General features: G+C 52.6%; 6 protein-coding genes across 7 annotated transcripts; 3 read left to right on the forward strand and 3 right to left on the reverse strand.

The window, feature by feature from the left end:
* Positions 1-69: 69 nt before the first annotated feature.
* Positions 70-3,413, reverse strand: PV05_02381 (uncharacterized protein). The gene has a single exon (XM_013462953.1). It carries the CDS (start codon positions 3,119-3,121, stop codon positions 518-520), a length of 2,604 nt encoding a protein of 867 aa, XP_013318407.1. The 5' UTR covers positions 3,122-3,413; the 3' UTR covers positions 70-517.
* A 355-nt stretch (positions 3,414-3,768) lies between these two features.
* Positions 3,769-5,484, forward strand: PV05_02382 (uncharacterized protein). Its single transcript, XM_013462954.1, has 3 exons — positions 3,769-4,172; positions 4,226-4,681; positions 4,777-5,484. The coding sequence occupies exons 1-3, from the start codon at positions 3,824-3,826 to the stop codon at positions 5,070-5,072; spliced, it is 1,101 nt and encodes a 366-aa protein (XP_013318408.1). The 5' UTR covers positions 3,769-3,823; the 3' UTR covers positions 5,073-5,484.
* A 440-nt stretch (positions 5,485-5,924) lies between these two features.
* Positions 5,925-8,384, forward strand: PV05_02383 (uncharacterized protein). Its single transcript, XM_013462955.1, has one exon. It carries the CDS (start codon positions 6,068-6,070, stop codon positions 7,790-7,792), a length of 1,725 nt encoding a protein of 574 aa, XP_013318409.1. The 5' UTR covers positions 5,925-6,067; the 3' UTR covers positions 7,793-8,384.
* A 38-nt stretch (positions 8,385-8,422) lies between these two features.
* Positions 8,423-10,368, reverse strand: PV05_02384 (uncharacterized protein). Its single transcript, XM_013462956.1, has 2 exons — positions 9,867-10,368; positions 8,423-9,733 (listed from the first exon to the last, which is right to left on the reverse strand). The coding sequence occupies exons 1-2, from the start codon at positions 10,347-10,349 to the stop codon at positions 8,891-8,893; spliced, it is 1,326 nt and encodes a 441-aa protein (XP_013318410.1). The 5' UTR covers positions 10,350-10,368; the 3' UTR covers positions 8,423-8,890.
* An 821-nt stretch (positions 10,369-11,189) lies between these two features.
* PV05_02385 lies at positions 11,190-13,862 on the forward strand. Of its 2 annotated transcripts, XM_013462958.1 has the most exons (3): positions 11,190-11,380; positions 11,435-12,058; positions 12,119-13,862. In XM_013462958.1, exons 1-3 carry the CDS (start codon positions 11,212-11,214, stop codon positions 13,495-13,497), a joined length of 2,172 nt encoding a protein of 723 aa, XP_013318412.1. In that variant the 5' UTR covers positions 11,190-11,211; the 3' UTR covers positions 13,498-13,862. The 2 variants fall into 2 exon arrangements, with proteins under 2 accessions (XP_013318412.1, XP_013318411.1); XM_013462957.1 differs by having other exon boundaries at positions 11,190-12,058.
* Positions 13,863-13,896: 34 nt separating this feature from the next.
* On the reverse strand, positions 13,897-14,853 carry PV05_02386 (uncharacterized protein; the record flags this gene model as incomplete). Its single annotated transcript, XM_013462959.1, has 1 exon — positions 13,897-14,853. One exon carries the CDS (start codon positions 14,851-14,853, stop codon positions 13,897-13,899), a length of 957 nt encoding a protein of 318 aa, XP_013318413.1.
* Positions 14,854-16,348: the final 1,495 nt, after the last annotated feature.

A 16,348-nucleotide genomic window follows, 5' to 3' on the forward strand; every position in this document is an offset into this window, starting at 1 on the left:
GATGTCTTCTCTCTCCAGTGGACTCGTGGCTCCTTAGGGCCCGGGGGCGGGCGACGGGGCTTGGCATTTCTTGGAATGAAACATCAGCTGCAAAGACGTCGAATGATGCAAGAGTGCCCGTGCGGAGTACAGTATGCCCTCGTGGCCCTCTGCAACTTCCGTCAGGGGGCGGCCTTCTCTTGTCCGGTGTGAGGCGCAGCAGCTTCCAAATATCTTACACAGTATCCCGTACGAAGTACACACACTAGGTGACACACCTACTCCGTACACACAGCCAGCATACCAGGTCAGCTTGAAGTGTAGTACTCCGTACAGAATCATCAATCTATATCATTGACTTACACCTGCATTGACACCACAGGCCTGGTCCGATCATGACTTCATGTACAGGTTCCTTTTCCACCAAAATGATGTGTCTTTCGCAGGACATGGAAAAAACAAACCTCCTGCGCCTTCGCTCGAATTCTTCTCAGTATGCCGAAAATCATCATTAACAAGATGCGATCATAGTTCTTTCTCACGACCGATCATGGCCCGGGACCTCCTCCTTGATCGAGTCTACTTCATTGGCGAGTTTGAACAACGCCATGCCCACACCGCGTCGAACGCTGGGCAAATGTCCATCCTGATCACTTCCACCAGTTGCATTGGTATTGCCTCGCGGCCGCGGCCCGTGACCATCGCGATGCCCCAGATGCAAAGCGGTGGAAAGTCCGGTTTCGGGACGGAACCGCCGTCCTTCCATATTGCCGTCCACAGCTGACGTCGTAGACATGGCTCCAAGAGATGATCTTCTTCGTCGCAGCACGCGTTCGGCTTCTTTCGCTTCTTTCGCCTGCAGAGATTCTGATGGGAGCATGACAGCTCGATCCAACTCGTATGGAAGACCACGGTGCCGTCCACGAATCTGCATGGCGATAATGACCAGTTTGGACAATGTATGGAACTCGGCAGAAAAGGAGGCATTTATGGTGGGATAGCCCATAGACAAGCCAACAGTTCCATATGCCGAGACAATCTCAAAGAGGACCGCAAATAACGTGAAGGCATACTCATTGGTGTTTTGCAAACGCCCACCTTCAACAATGGCGATAATGAACAAGCCCAGGAAAATGTACCACAAGTCAAAGGAAAGCTGCTTTCGCAAGTGGGCTCCGACATAGCTGGGCTCCTTGCCCTCCTCATCTTCATCGCCGGGGTCGTAAATTCCCAAGCTTTTCTCCTCGTACACGTTGGTCCGACGCATCGATATGGCGATGGGAAAAACTGAGATATACATCATGATGAGGTAGCTGACCTGGATTGCAGGATGGAGTTCGGCGAGGTTGACCACAGAGAAGCCGGCCGTGCGGGTGGACGACGCTTGAAACAACCCATCAACCAGACGTATGCCAGCTGGAATCTGTTCGATAACAGGGTCATTGAGGTCAAGAATGATGAAGAAGATGAGGTCGACGCCATTTAGAATGACCAAAATGGCGAACAGCCACCAAGTTGCGTTTCGAGGAAAAAGCAGCGTGAAGCACCGACGAGGGTGATCGAGGAGGAATTGAAGTTCATCCCATAGAGGCCCACCGTAGGGCACACATTTGGAAAACACCCAGATGACAAACCGCAGCATGCATGGGAACCCCGTATTGCCAATAACAATCAAAAAAGTCATCAGGAGCAGCAGGAAAATGGCGCCGCCAAAGGATATCATGGAGTTGTTGGTGAGCGTGAACCCCAGATCATTGAAGGCCGATGCTGCGGTAAAAAATCCCCACCAAACCCGGCCTTGTCCCTGCTCGGTCACCTTACGTCCGTACCTGGATGTATGCAGGATCCACGGGACAATGCAAATGATACCGAGCAAATGAAAGGCAAGAAAGTAGCCGACGAGTATCAAAGCCAGTGTCTTCAAGGCACGATACTCGATGCCACCCAGCTCTTCTCTTTGCTCTTCTGTCAATCCGATGAAGAAGGAATTCCTTCCAATAGTTGGCTCCCAGCTTAAATATGGTGCTGGCTCCATGGTCCGAGCTGTGTTGCTGCGTTGGAGTGAGCGGAACGTCATGGATCTCCCCCTCTTAAGGTTCGATGCAGGTGCAGACGGGTCATACGTTTCCTGTGGCTGGGTAGACTGTCGAGTGTTGAGCCTTGGAAATGTGGTACTTCTGTCTGCACGCTCTCGAATAAAACGTGGTTCGTTGATTGTAATGTGTGTGGGCCCTCCACCTTCGACACTAATGTCAAGTTCGTTGTTAGATTTCTGGGCTGCCCTCGGTAGATCCGGATCGCTCGTAACCTGACGCTGTAACTTGTTGTCGATACCGTCGCTCACATTTTCCGGTCGACCTCCAAGTTCAAACTCTCTCGGACTTGGGATTCTGAGCGCAGTCGTGTCTCTGGGATTGCGCTGATTCTCGAGGAATCTGATATGTTGTTCAGGGCTGAAATGCTGAGGAAGGCGAACATCGTCTGTCGACCGTGTGTGCCGCAGATGCAAGTCATTGTCCTGGGGCGGTCCTCCCACGTCGTCACTATCCTTCTTAGAGCTATTCGAGGAGTCAATAACCTTTCCGTTGGCTTCATTATCACCCTCCGATTTTTCAACCACAGGAAGACTATCACTGTGGCCGGTATTGCGCAGAACTTGAATAGCCTGCCCTCTCACGCCTGAACCGTCCCTGCCTGCCTCAGGGTCCTCCTTGACGTAAGTATTTGTTCTTGTCCGTGACTTCGTCCGGCGCAGAAGATTGGAATTTCGGACAACATCTTTGAATCTCTTCTCAAACCAATAAAGTCGGGCAAAGACCACGGCCGAGTGGATGACGATGGGATTGCAGAACATGGCCGCCGTATATAGCATGGCCTGTTGACCGCTATGGATGAGGTTCACATCGATGGTGTTGAGTCCACTTTGTGTACAGGCGCCAGAGGCGAAAAACAAAGCGTCAATGTATGCCATACCACCCTGCACAAAGATGAGGACCGACACCAGAAGTGCCATTCCAATCAAGTATAGATAATGCACAGTGATAAAATTCAGCCTCCTCTTGATGAAGACATCTGGGATGATGTTGCGTTTGCAGAACCCCCAGAAGGATAACACCCATTGAGGCACCCATTGAGGGGCCATCTTTTCGACGGTACTCGGTCTTGAAAGGTAAGAGAGGTCTTTCGAGCTCGGATCAGATGGACTGGTCAGGATGTGACCTGTGGATCACTCGGATCTAGGATAGACGGGTCGACAGGATCATGGTCAAGTGTCAGAAAACAGATGAATGGCTCGAATGCCTGACAGATGTTTAGGGATGGATGGCATGGCTACGTGCCGACAATGGAACAAACGAAGTCGAGATGTGGCGTTGAATGAGAATCAAGAACTTTGGAGGATGAATGGGCGGTCGCAGTTGTGCAGTGTAATAAAATGACGCTCAGTTTACCAAGGGTGTCGAGGCCACGACGGGGCTTAGACAGCCACCAAAATCTTTGACAGCCCGTAACCCCGTACGGTTTAGTTAGATCTGCAGCTACCTGAAGCCTAGTGAGGCTTGGGCAGGATGAGTCTACGTACCGGCCACATCATGGGCCTGGGCGAGCTGGGCGCACCTAGGTTGGGTTAGGTACGGCTACCGATATGTACCTGCACACGTTGGAATGGCCGCCCAGGCGCAGAAAGAATCGAGCACATGTCGAGCTATCTGCCGGCTGCCACCTAGGTACCTTAAGTGTCTGCATTCCTTTCTGCAAATACCTAAATAGTGTCAAATCTACTGTATTCCGACTGCAACTAGCGATCCATGGCGAGAGAGTATTCACTTGCTGACGCCCCCATCACATGCTCTTTGTACAAGTCTCGGTACGAGTATTACCGCTCTTATTCGGCTGCTCCCAGATGTCGCAAATTCTTTCCATCCCCTCAGAGACCCAGACTTCATGGCTTCCAAGACATCACATTTCTGTGGAGCGGTTAAAAGCTCCGACAACGGCGGGGTCCGTCTTGTCGCGTCTGTTGCCCGAGGTTGTTCAAGAGCTACTCGGTAGTACAAATGATGAAAGCACGCAGGATGACGCTAACGCACAGCTCTTTGAACAAACCCATTCAAGACCCTGCTTCACAAGCCACGATATGATGACGCTATACTCATACCCAGGTGTTGCCGTTGTCACGGGTGCTGCTGGCACTGGTAAGTCTTGGTTTCAAGGAAGTCAGAACAGCTGCTGATGGTCCTCCTACCAGGTATTGGTGCTGCCACGGCCCGCGCATTTGCAGAAGCTGGATGCAAAAGAATTGCCATTACTGATCGCAATGCTGACTTGCTAGAGAGGACGAAAGATTCTATCGCCTCAAAATGGCCTGACGTTGAGGTCTGGTCGGAAGCCGGTGACATTTCTGTGGAAGAGTTCGTCGACAACTTTATGAAAAATGTGGTCGACAAGTTCGGCTCGATCGACTATGCTGTCAATTGTGCTGGTGTCCTCGGCCAAGCTCTGAGGTCGCATGAAATGGACACTGCTGAATTCGATCGGATCAACGGCATCAACTACCGTGGCTGTTGGCTTTCATCCCGTGCTGAATTAAAGCAAATGGTCAAGCAAGATCTTCCTGTCAGTGATGACAGCGGCAGACCGCCGCAACGAGGTGCCATTGTCAATATAGCAAGCCAGCTAGGGATTGTCGGCAGAGCAGCTGCTGGTAAGTCGCCCATCTGCACAACATCTGATTTTGCGTCTGGCGTGCGATTTTTCTTGAAGATTCCCCGCGGAACATTGCACTGATAAATCCTTCAGCTCATTATTGCGGATCCAAGGCCGCGGTCATCTCGATGACTCGATGCGATGCAATCGATTATTCGCGAGACCATATCAGAATCAACTGTGTTTGTCCAGGCGTCATTGAGACGCCCATGACCGCATCTGACCAAGCCACCATCGATCGATTACAACCAGCAATCAACATTGCCCCAATGGGACGAATGGGCAAGCCAGAGGAAATTGCAGATGCAGCATTGTTTCTCTGCTCAAACCGAGCCAGCTTCATTCAGGGGCATGCATTGGTGGTAGACGGTGGCTATATCATCAATTGACGCAAGGGAGTTGCAATCAACGTGTCGCATGCTTCGCGAGGAATATGGAATGGACGCCAGGCAAATATGGAGAAGCCTCATGATGAGATTGCCTGAAGTTCCCGGTAGTGGCAAGATTAAGGCGTCCATAGAGACAATAAAGCACCTATACTTTCTCCAGCAGCTGCATTTCAATTCCACCTTTGATATGTCAGCTGGATGATTGTGTAGCTGGGGCAAAGCCTCGTCAACCATGCTGACATGGAATCCGTCAACCGCTAGCCCGTGACCTACCCAGGGGCTATCAGGCTGTGATCGAGGTGGGAGCCTCATTTCGCATGGATTGTCACAAGCGACGATATATTAGTGATCCCACTGTCAGGTGGACGGCGCAATGATGACCCAAATTGCGATCAGCTAATCGCGGTTCAGGCTATGATGGGCTAGGAAATGAAGCTCGAGATTCCGATCTCTTTGCTGGCGTGGCACCCATATGCTCTGAGTCCATGGGCGCATCAAACGTTATGCTTCAGCACAAGCTAGGCAGGTGTATCGTTATGAACTCGATTAGTAACGTCAAGCGGTGATGCTCAGGTGCTTTGACTGGTCCCTGGACTCGGAACAGCCCCTGGAACACGGATAAGCGGCACCCCATCAAACGCGACATCATCTCCCACGGATAGTCCGAATCTGTACTTCATTTGCTTGTGACAGTCATTTCAAGACCAACTCCAGCAAAGATGATCGGGAAATCCCCTAAAAATGATTGTCAGACAGTTCTTGGGTACCACGATCTCGCCGTTTGTCATGGGCCGAATAGCGGACTATTTTCATTTTCACCCACCGGCTCAACCACCACCACACTGCCGCCCGGAGATATGAAGTTCATAAAAGCATCTGAAGGTAGGCTACGTCCTCACCGTTGCTCCCAGTTCCAGACATGACCTGGATCGACCATTGATCCCCATTGCTTTTCCTGTCTTTCTTGAGGTCGCCATTTTCCAGCACAAGTAGAAATGCCGGACTCACCTCCAAGTGCCTCAACTTCCACGCTTTCAAGCGTGGGCGACACCAACGACGTCGAGGGCCAGAAACGTGCTTCCCGCAAGACCCTTTCCCATTGGCGCATGGTCATCAGTCAATCAGGGATCACCGACGATGTGCTCAACTACCACTACAAAGGGTCGGGCACGGCTGAAGACCCTTACCTCGTCGAGTACATTCCGTTCGACCGTCGCAATCCAATGGAATGGCCAGATTGGAAGAAATGGTTCATCACGCTGATTGTGGCCCTGGCCACTTTGGCTGTATCCCTGGTCGCCTCAGCTTACTCCGCCGCCATACCGCAAATTATGCAAGAATTCGGTTGTAGCGAGGAGATCGCAACCCTGGGAACGTCTTTCTTCGTCCTCGGTTTCTGCTTTGGCCCTACCATCTGGGGCCCCCTATCAGAGCTCTATGGCCGTCAGATCCTCTTCTTCGGGACCTTCGCAATGGTCACGACGTTCAACGGAGCCGCTGTCGGGGCGCATTCGATCGCCACACTGACTGTCTTCCGCTTCATCGCGGGGACGTTTGGCTCTTCTCCACTGACGAATGCTGGCGGTGTGATAGCAGACATGTTCCCAGCCAGTCAACGTGGTCTCGGTATGACTGTCTTCGCAGCAGCGCCGTTTCTTGGCCCTGCCTTAGGGCCTGTCATTGGCGGCTTCATTGCCGAGAACGTGGGCTGGCGTTGGGTCGAAGGCGTCATGGCTCTTTACTGCGGCGTCTTCTGGATCTTTGGAACGCTCCTTGTACCCGAGACGTACGCCCCTGTCATCCTCATGCGCCGCGCAAAGAACCTCAGCAAGCAAACTGGAAAAGTCTACGTCTCTGCTATTGAGCACCGACAGGGCAAGGTTACCCCTACCGCGGCGTTCAAGAAAGCCATCGTACGCCCGTGGGCATTGCTGTTCCTCGAACCTATCGTCCTGCTCATATCGATCTGGATGGCCATCCTGTACGGCACTCTGTTCATGCTCTTCGGAGCATTCCCGATTGTCTTCGCCGACGGCCGCCACTGGTCGCAAGGCATCAGCGGCCTGGCGTTCCTAGGTGTTGCATGTGGCCAGATCATCGGCACTATCTACGCCTTCTTCGACAATCGACGATACCAGCGTCTGGACAAACAGTACAACGGCGACGCTCCGCCCGAAGCTCGTCTACCCCCTGCCCTGATCGCGGCCATCGCAATACCCATCGGGATGTTCTGGTTCAGCTGGACGAATTCCCCATCCATTCATTGGATCGTGTGCATCATCGGGACTGCACCGTTTGGGTTTGGGATGGTCCTCGCCTTCCTCGCTTGTGTCAACTACCTAATCGATGCATATACGATATACGCCGCAAGCGTCCTGGCCGGGAACGCGATCCTGCGATCTCTATTCGCTACGGTATTCCCACTGTTCACAACATACATGTACCGTAATCTTGGGATCCATTGGGCGAGTTCGATCCCGGCGTTCCTCGCGGCCGCTTGTGTGCCGTTCCCGTTCGTGTTTTACAAGTACGGTAAGCAGATCCGGTTGAAGTGCAAGTATGCGGCGCACGCGCACGAGGTGATGTCGCAGATCAGAGCGAGGCAGAAGGCTATCCAGGAAGAGGAGGAGCGAGAACGAGATGAGGCCGACTCCGATGCTGCCAAAAAGGGTTCGGAAGAGAAGTCAGGTGTAATGGATAATAGAGAGCAGCAACCCTGATGGAATTGACTGGACGCAGAACCACCCACAAAAATATCAATTTCAAATATCAAATACCTACCTAGAAGGTGGCAAAAAGTCACCGGGCCAAGGAGTCTGCTCACACCTGCTGCTCTACCCAGGATTCCCCTTCTCTGTCGTAGAAGACGAGGCCCCGCCCGCCAACCAAAATCGGCCTACCTTCGAGGGGGAATCCCGGACACACATAACTGCCTAGACCACGGAGGTCATAACAAGAGTGCGACACGAGGCCTCTACCATCAGTCCAATTCAGAGGATAATTCGCCGACTATGAATGATAAAGTACCGCGGCGTGGTCGGTGCGGCAGAAAGGATTGATTTCACAGGGTAATCGTCGAGGGCAACTTCACTGACAAAGCGGTGATGGCGGTGAGGGGGGTATATTTTAGAAACAGACGGGCAGGCATGTACGTCCGGACAAGTTGATAGAATATAAACAGAAGCATCCGTCATTCAAGGAACTACCAATGCCAAAGGTGCCAAAGGCATAGAACAAGCAGGCCAGAGTAATGCGGAAATGCCTCGAGATGATCCACCCGAAGAGAACGGGAGGGAGTTAAGTACGGCTTTACAACAGTAGACTTAGGACGGGAGCATAAATTCGTTCACATCGAATCAATGAGCATGAGTGCAAGGGTTCAGACATATCTTAAGTACCCTTTGTGGCCTTGGAGGACTGGCCGTCTGCCTGTTGGTATTCACCTCAACCGATGTACCCAAGGCTGACCATGGCCAAAGACAAGACAACACCGTCTGTGATGAGGCATCTGGCATCAAACGTTCGACCTTTTCTCAACTTCCACTGGAATGGGCAAGGCCACCTTGAGGTTTAATACCACCTGGCCCCATCCAGAATCCTGTGCTCCTCTGGCTAAAACGGACTCGAGACCTGCGATCTCTCCGCTCTTGCAATCCAGGTGCACACGCGCGAGGATAAGAGAGACTTATAGCGCCGATGCTCCTAACATGTATCGCCTCCACGGCCGCTTCATATAGCTGCTAGACCAATTTAGATTTGCAATGCGGACAGGCCGTCAACAGGTGCGTCCCACTAGGACTTCTGTCCCTTTCCTTCCCCTACAATTTCACACCATTTATCCCCTTCTCGGCTTCGATCTCCTTCTTATCGTGATGCCAGATCGCCCAAGCACTCGAAGGGTCGCCGTCGTCGCCAACATTGCCGACCATATCTTCCAGGTACCGCAGCACAGCGCCACGCATATCGATCAGACGAGCGGTCCGCGCCTCGATGGACGTTCCTCCAATATCATGCACGGCATTCGGAACGACCATGGAATGTGACGAGGAAGACGCTTTACCACTGGAACCTGATTCGATAGCGTGCTTCCAGCGCGCGAGAAGTTGGTCTTTGTTGATGTATGCCGGGACAGCGGCATCGCTACCAGACTCCAGGACAAGTACGCTTTTCTGGGCTCTGGGTTGCAACGGCTGTAAGAATTCTGCTGAGCCGATGCGGCCGAACGTGTCCAGGAGCCGCTGGTCGGATAGGTCACTCGAGAAATAATCATCCAAGGCAGGGTTGGCGGGAGAGTCTGGCGACGCAAGGCTGAGAAAGCGCGCAATGCTCACGGGCGCGGGCCCCATGAGGGGCGTGCTGATGTGCGTGGGTAGGAACGTGGTGGTGTGCTTGTCGAGTGGGGTTGATGCAGCGATGGACAGGACGGTCTGGTAGGACTCTTTCGCCTTGGGTTTCGCCTCGATTTCGTCTAGGATTGCCTCGCGGTCCGAGACAGGCGCTTGCATGATTGCGCCGGAGATGGTTGGCCGCGATACCGAAGAGCACAGATAGTGCAGGACATCTTGACAGCCCGTTGAGTGACCCATTATGACGATGGGCGTGGTTGGGGACCGTGTGATGGTTTCACGGATGTAGTTTATCGCGAAGCCGATTTCCTCGACCTAGACATGGAGAGGTTAGTTAGAGTGCAGGGGCTGAAAAGTGACAGTAGCGGCATGATCTCAGTGGTGCTTCCAACCAAGTTCTAGAACACAGGCCCATAATTCGGCAGTTGACAGCGAAAAAAATACCTACATCACGGTTCAGATCAAACATGCCAAATGCCCTGCCTGCGGAAGATAGCTGGACATGCATGAGCCGCCATTTTTGGTTGGGCGCATTGCGTGGGAATAGAGCAGCAAGGTCGTCCACATATCCTGGACTGCGGAAGGTGTCGTACAAGCCACCGATGAAGAGGAGAACGTTGGGCGGCTGATTTTGTGGGTTGATGCTTGGGCGTGAGGCGGAGTTGTTGGCATATTCGAATAACAGTAGGCCGCGCTTTGCATGGTAGATGTGTAGGAAAGATTCCATCTTGACAGGTCGCGATGGAAGGTGAAGCCGAGACCGTGTTGCAATGGACCGACCAGGTCGACAAGGTGACCACTGCCGCACGGAACGTCGTATCAGGCAGGAGATTCCTCTCGGAGAACCGGATGGTTTATAGCACGCGCAGAAACCGAGATTGGAGTTTGGTCGAGTTCTAGTATGGATCGAGATCGTAGAAAGGAACGACATGCAAGGCCTTGAAGCTGTGGTGTTGTTTGACTGACCTTGGGAGTCGTGGCTTCGATCGGCGAATCGGTCGACGATATCCGACATCGGGACAGGGAGTCATCACCAGCCAATCAGAACTTGCAAGGCTGGGAAAAGTCTATCATGTCAGCCTCGTCGCGTCTCGCGCTTTCTCCTTTCTTTCTCTCTTCCCATACATCTACTCCTATCAACATCACCTCGCAGCATTCACAGGACGGCATGAAGCCAGTGGATATGGTTGGCGTCTCGGACCGAGATAATCTCGATAAGGACGGCCAACATCTTCGGGCATCACATGCGGAAACCACATGCTCATGCCACACGCTTGCTTGGGGCTCGGTCCATGATGCTTGAGCTCGAGCTCGAGCTCGAGCCTGGTCTTATGGCACGAAGCACACTGCCTATGCACGGTTGCAGCTTGCTTCGACGTGAGATTCGGGATCGCAGGAAGCAGCCAATAGCAATACCCAAATATTCTTCGAATCTGCCGTCCGGACCACTCCAGCCCGTTGAAAGATATTCGAGCACACCGGCGTGCGGGTGTCCTGAGTTCCTCCTGCTTCCACGCTCCAGTGCTTGTTCACCTTGATTCGCCTCCTTTTGAAAACGGCTTGCTATAACAAGCGCAGGATGTTTCCTGTCAAAGCTTGCAAAGTTGCACCGTTGAAGGTCAGTGTAATTGCCCTATGCTGTCAAAGAGCTGTCAGGCAGCAACCGAACCTACCACACCCAACCCCTATAGCTCAACCATGTGCACACCTCGTATTGCCTATATAATTCTACTTACGCCACGACGATGTGACGGAAATCACTACCGAATTTCACCTTCTACCAATCATTCACCATGAAGATCAGCATATCCTCCTCCTTGGCTCTCAGCCTTGCATCATGGTTTGCCTCAGCCGATGCCTTCTGGCGCATGAACTGTGGTATCTCTCAAGTTGGCAGAATCGATCCCATTCTGAGCCCAAACGCCATTTCAGGCCACACCCACTTGTTGTCGGGAGCCATCAGTACGAACCTTGACGCTGTTGTGGCCCTGACCATACGATGCTGACCCAGACTAGATGTCAACACTACCTCCAACTTCGATAGTTTGTCCGCAGCATCTTGTACCACGTGTTCCATCCAAAAAGACATGAGTGCTTACTGGACTCCATTGCTCTACTACCAGTACAAAAATGGCTCTTTCATCGACGTTCCGAACCAGGGAACCGTGGTCTACTACCTTGGCAGAGGTGAAGACCGTGCAAACATTATCCCGTTTCCCTATGGCTTCAAAATGGTCTCTGGCGACTCGACGGCTCGGTCATATGACAACAGTACCATGACTTATGGCAACAAGACATATAGTTCAAGACCTGTTTCGGACAGAGTCAGCTTCGTGTGCATTGACTACAACAACCCACAGCAGGAAACCCCTTACTTGAACAATACAAACTGCCCGGATGGCCTTCGAGCCCAGATCCAATTCCAAAGCTGCTGGGACGGCATCAACCTCTACAAGTCCGATCAGTCACACGTTGCCTACATGTCCCAGATCGACAACGGTGTTTGCCCACCAACCCACCCGAAACCCCTGCCGCATCTCTTCTTCGAGATTTACTACTTTCCGAACGAGCTTGACACTTCCGATGGTGGGCAATTTGTATTTTCCAACGGTGATACAACTGGCTACGGGTTCCATGGCGGTAAGTATTCCGTATAAGACCAGACTGAGGAAATCTAAGACTAACGTGCTTTAACCTTAGACTTCTTGAACGCCTGGGATAATGATGTCCTCACCGAGGCTGTTGCTGAATGCATCAATGGCAACCCGAGCGGTGTCATCGAAGAGTGTGCACCCCTGAATGCTTCTCAGGATGAGTACTTCGGCGTCAACTGCCCGGAGCGGGCCTCGCTGGTCGACGAACAAGTCCGGGGAGTCCTGCCCAAGCTTCCAGGATGCAACGAAGTGACCTATGGCCCTGCAGCGGCTCCCCAAGGTGTCTGCTCTACTCAGCCCAGCTTGAACGATCTTCCCAACACCGATGGACAGAAGAAAGTTGAGCCAGTCGCCAACACCACCACAGTCTCCCTTGCGTCTGGCAAGACTGCAACCTACCAAGGATGCTACATCGACGGCACCGGAGCGAGAGCCCTTTCGGGTGCAAGCACCAAGAACTCGACTGGAATGAGCACAGCGACCTGCGCCGCATACTGCCAGTACCAGGGTTACTCGGTATTTGGCACCGAATATTCCAGTGAATGTTATTGTGGCAACTCGATTTCTGCAGCAACAACCAACCAAAGCGACTGCGCAATGGTTTGCTCCGGAAATATGACCGAGTACTGCGGTGGCCCTGATCGCTTGAGTGTGTGGAGTATCACTGGCAACGCAACAGAGACGTCGACTTCTTCTGGACCTTCAATCAGTGGCGCGACGTACATAAGTTGCTACTCGGACAATGGCAACTCACGAACACTCTCGACGAGAACGACCAGCTCGCAAATGACGCTCGAGCTATGTGCGCAGACCGCGCTGAAAGGCAACTATCAGTACTTCGGCATTGAATACGCGTCGGAATGCTGGACCGGCAACACGCTCGCAACGTCCGCTACGACTCTAGCCGAAGGTAAATGCAGCATGAGCTGTTCCGGCAACGCCACCGAGATGTGCGGAGGACCAGATGCCTTATCCTTGTTCAAGAACGACCTGTACGTCGAGCCTGGCAGTCCCATCTCGGTGACCGTCACCGGCGGCACAGCCAAGTACATGTTTTCCGGGTGTTACACCGAGGGCACATCAGGTCGCACGCTGGGTGGCTCGAGCAGCTACTCCACCTCAAGCAGCAACATGACCGTCGAGATGTGCGCGACGGCATGCTATGCCAAGGGCTACAGCTATGCAGGTGTTGAGTACTCCAGGGAGTGCTACTGCAATAACATCGGCATCACGAACGGAGGCGCTCTTGCCGCGAATAGTGCGGACTGCTCGATGCTGTGCGCCGGAGATCTGACCGAGTATTGTGGTGGTTCGAGCAGACTGAACGTGTACAAGTTGAAGAGCACGACGAACGCGACGAGCGCGTCGACGGCGCAACGACGACATGTGCACAGCAGACACTTTTGGAACGTGCCTTCGTTCTGAGCGTACCTCGGCGGGGAGAGAGCAGATGAAGGAATCTAAGACGGGTTGGTGGGAGGTAGGGTTAATTGTTGGAGAGCGGTTGGGGTTTCTTGAGATGGTACAGTATGGGTTCGTCCGCGGGTATTGCTATACCGATGCGGCTGCCGCAAGTGGATGGTGATGTTGGAAGCATGCAGTACGACTTCTTACGGCCGAACCTTTTTATGAGTCGATGAATTATAGAATTACTACGTGCCACCGTGGGTACAATGATTGATGGATTTGATTTTCGATCACGAAGTACAGGATACTTCCATAAGTGTTTGCGGAGGCCTGCTTTGCGCCTGCTAATATACCTAGGTAGTGTATAATGAAGCCTCAAAACAGCCTCGAAAGACATCTCAAAAGAGCGCTCTTCATCTAATCCAACTCATGTTCCGCGCCGTTGAAGCGGAAAGTAAGTCCACACACCACTCCCGTCTGCATTGTAATGTGGCACCGCACGACTTCATACTTGTCAGTCTCGTAGAATCTCAACGCGTCCTCCTGGTCCCGGGACTCGACGAGAAAAGCACTTCCATCCACTTTCTCCCCAGGCGCATCAGTCAATGCCCTGTATTTACCCGCCCAAGTTCGTACCCGGCCTCCGACAACGTGTGCTGGGATGTACGATGGTGATGTGTCCAGATTTGAGTGCTGAGAAAGAACAGCGGGGTCAGCCAACGTGCCGTAGAAGAAATACCACACGGGATATTGGTCCGGCAGGGGCGTTGGCTCGAAAGAGGCGTGGTATGGTCGGTGTTGTGGGAGGGTGAGCTCCATTGCCAGCATTGGTGCTTGAGTATGCGAGCAAAGGTCCTTCTTGGCCTTCGAGAGCCGGACGATGGTCGGATGGAAGTCGCCGTGGTGCTTTGCTAGCCAAGCGAGGAGTCGAAATTTTGCGGCGCCATCGATCTCGCAGAATTGTGCCTCTCCGTCTTCTCCAGACCCAGTGGCTAGTGGCGGAACTTGGCTGAGTGCGGCAGCTTCTTGGATTCTTTCAGCGGTGTCGAGAGGTCCGGCTAGTTGGACTATAAAGCTTCCTCGTTCAACGGGTGTTGAGAACAACTTGGTGCCTTTGCGCGTCTGGGTGAGAGAATACTCGTACGACTCTCTGTTGTGGCCCTTGGCCTCCTGCTCTGATTTGACTGCGTCCCAGTGCTCATCGGCGATCCTCGCTCGTGAGTAGTCTCCATGGTATGTCTCGATGGCTTTGGAGCTCTCTAGTCGAGTGAGGCCGAATAGGTTTTGCCACCTCCGCACGTCTGCATCAGAGATCATCTCTTCTTCCTCTGTGACATTGACGGCCATGGTTTCAAGTTCTGCGAGCAAATCCATGGCTGCTGCTCGTCATCCTCTGTCATTTTCAGATGGCAACGTGGTAGGAGGGACCTTTACGAAGCAAGAAGATGACAAAACCTGCACGATTTATCAAGTCGAGTGCGGACTGGATGAGGACCTTGACTCGGCTTGATTGGTTCAATGCTGGAAGTCGCGCCGTGGGAAAAGGTATTCGTGGGCACCGCGTGTGAAACAAAGTCTTTGGAGAATGACTCGATTCCTGGTGGCGAGATCCTCAAATCTTCATCTCTGATTGAAGAACCTTCTCAAAGCACGGCTGTCGTTTCCTGGGGAGAACAATACGCCTTCCTGGAGAGACTAACGTGATCGCCATGAGGAGTCCGTTGCCCCCATCGAGATCGTCCATCCTCATCCCGAGGAGGTTCGGTTCTGAGAACAACATCGTCGTTGTAAGTAGGGTGCCGCTGGTTCTGTCCGTGACACGAGTAAGGGTGGTCAACGTGGTGGATGTTGAGTGTCCGTTTCTCTGTGACTCTCGCATAAGAGTGATTTGATGTATGCTGTCGGAGAGCTGTTTACGGAGCGTGCCACACCCACATTGCTGTACGCGAGAGACTCCCCCAGGCTTGACAGGCTGGATGAGAGGTACAATTCCGTACTGGACTAGTCAGAATGCAGCAAGACTGTGCGTCAAATTCAACGACTGGCATCAGTCAAGAGCTTGAAGTGATGAAATGATGAAGACCTTTTCAACAATTCTTTTCACATTTTCATCTCTTATTCTGACATCTTTGATTCATTCTTTTATTCATCTCAATCTCGCTCGCCTTTTCTCTTCGAGACCATCCCTTCGAATCATTTTGCTGGGGTTGTTTCTGCCTCCGAGGGTCACTTGTATCTCCTCTCATCCTCTGGAGTTCCTTCCGCTTTCCTTCCTGTCTTTCCAGCAAGGCTTTGATTCCTGGATGGCCTCCTGTTTGTTGTTGATAATAAGCCATCACCATCCTCGTTCCATCTCTTTTTGCAGCCATCATCAAGAACCCGTGTTGCCTTCTCAACTTGACTGGCCTCCAAGCTTGATGGGCCAGATTTCGATTGCTCACCAATCCACCCAACTCTGCTGGTGCATATCACGCCATGATGGTTCGAATTCGGACACTGTGATACAACATGTGTCATCCAGGCTTCCGTGCACAGGCCCAGCTGTTCCGTGGGAGTGCTTCCGACCGTCGCTGTTCAATTCTCGACCCCAAGCCTGGCTGATCCTTTCACGTGGACTACCATCACTGGCCCAGCCAGGTATATATATTTATGCAACATGTCAGGCAAGGCTCTTTTCATTTTTCCTTCTTCTCAACAAGATGGCTCAATGCCAGGGCATCCTTTGGTTGGGCCTTTGCGAGCGCCCAACTGGTGGCCTTCTCGACCCTGCTATGCGCCTCCCGCGGCGGAAGCTCAAGGCTGTTGGTTGCTTTTCTGATCTACGGCACCTGGCCGTAGCACATGATGCGTGCCGTTGCTGCTGTACTCT

This window comes from Exophiala xenobiotica (assembly GCF_000835505.1).
Source record: "Exophiala xenobiotica strain CBS 118157 unplaced genomic scaffold supercont1.2, whole genome shotgun sequence".
In the NCBI taxonomy this organism is placed as follows: Eukaryota; Fungi; Ascomycota; class Eurotiomycetes; order Chaetothyriales; family Herpotrichiellaceae; genus Exophiala; species Exophiala xenobiotica.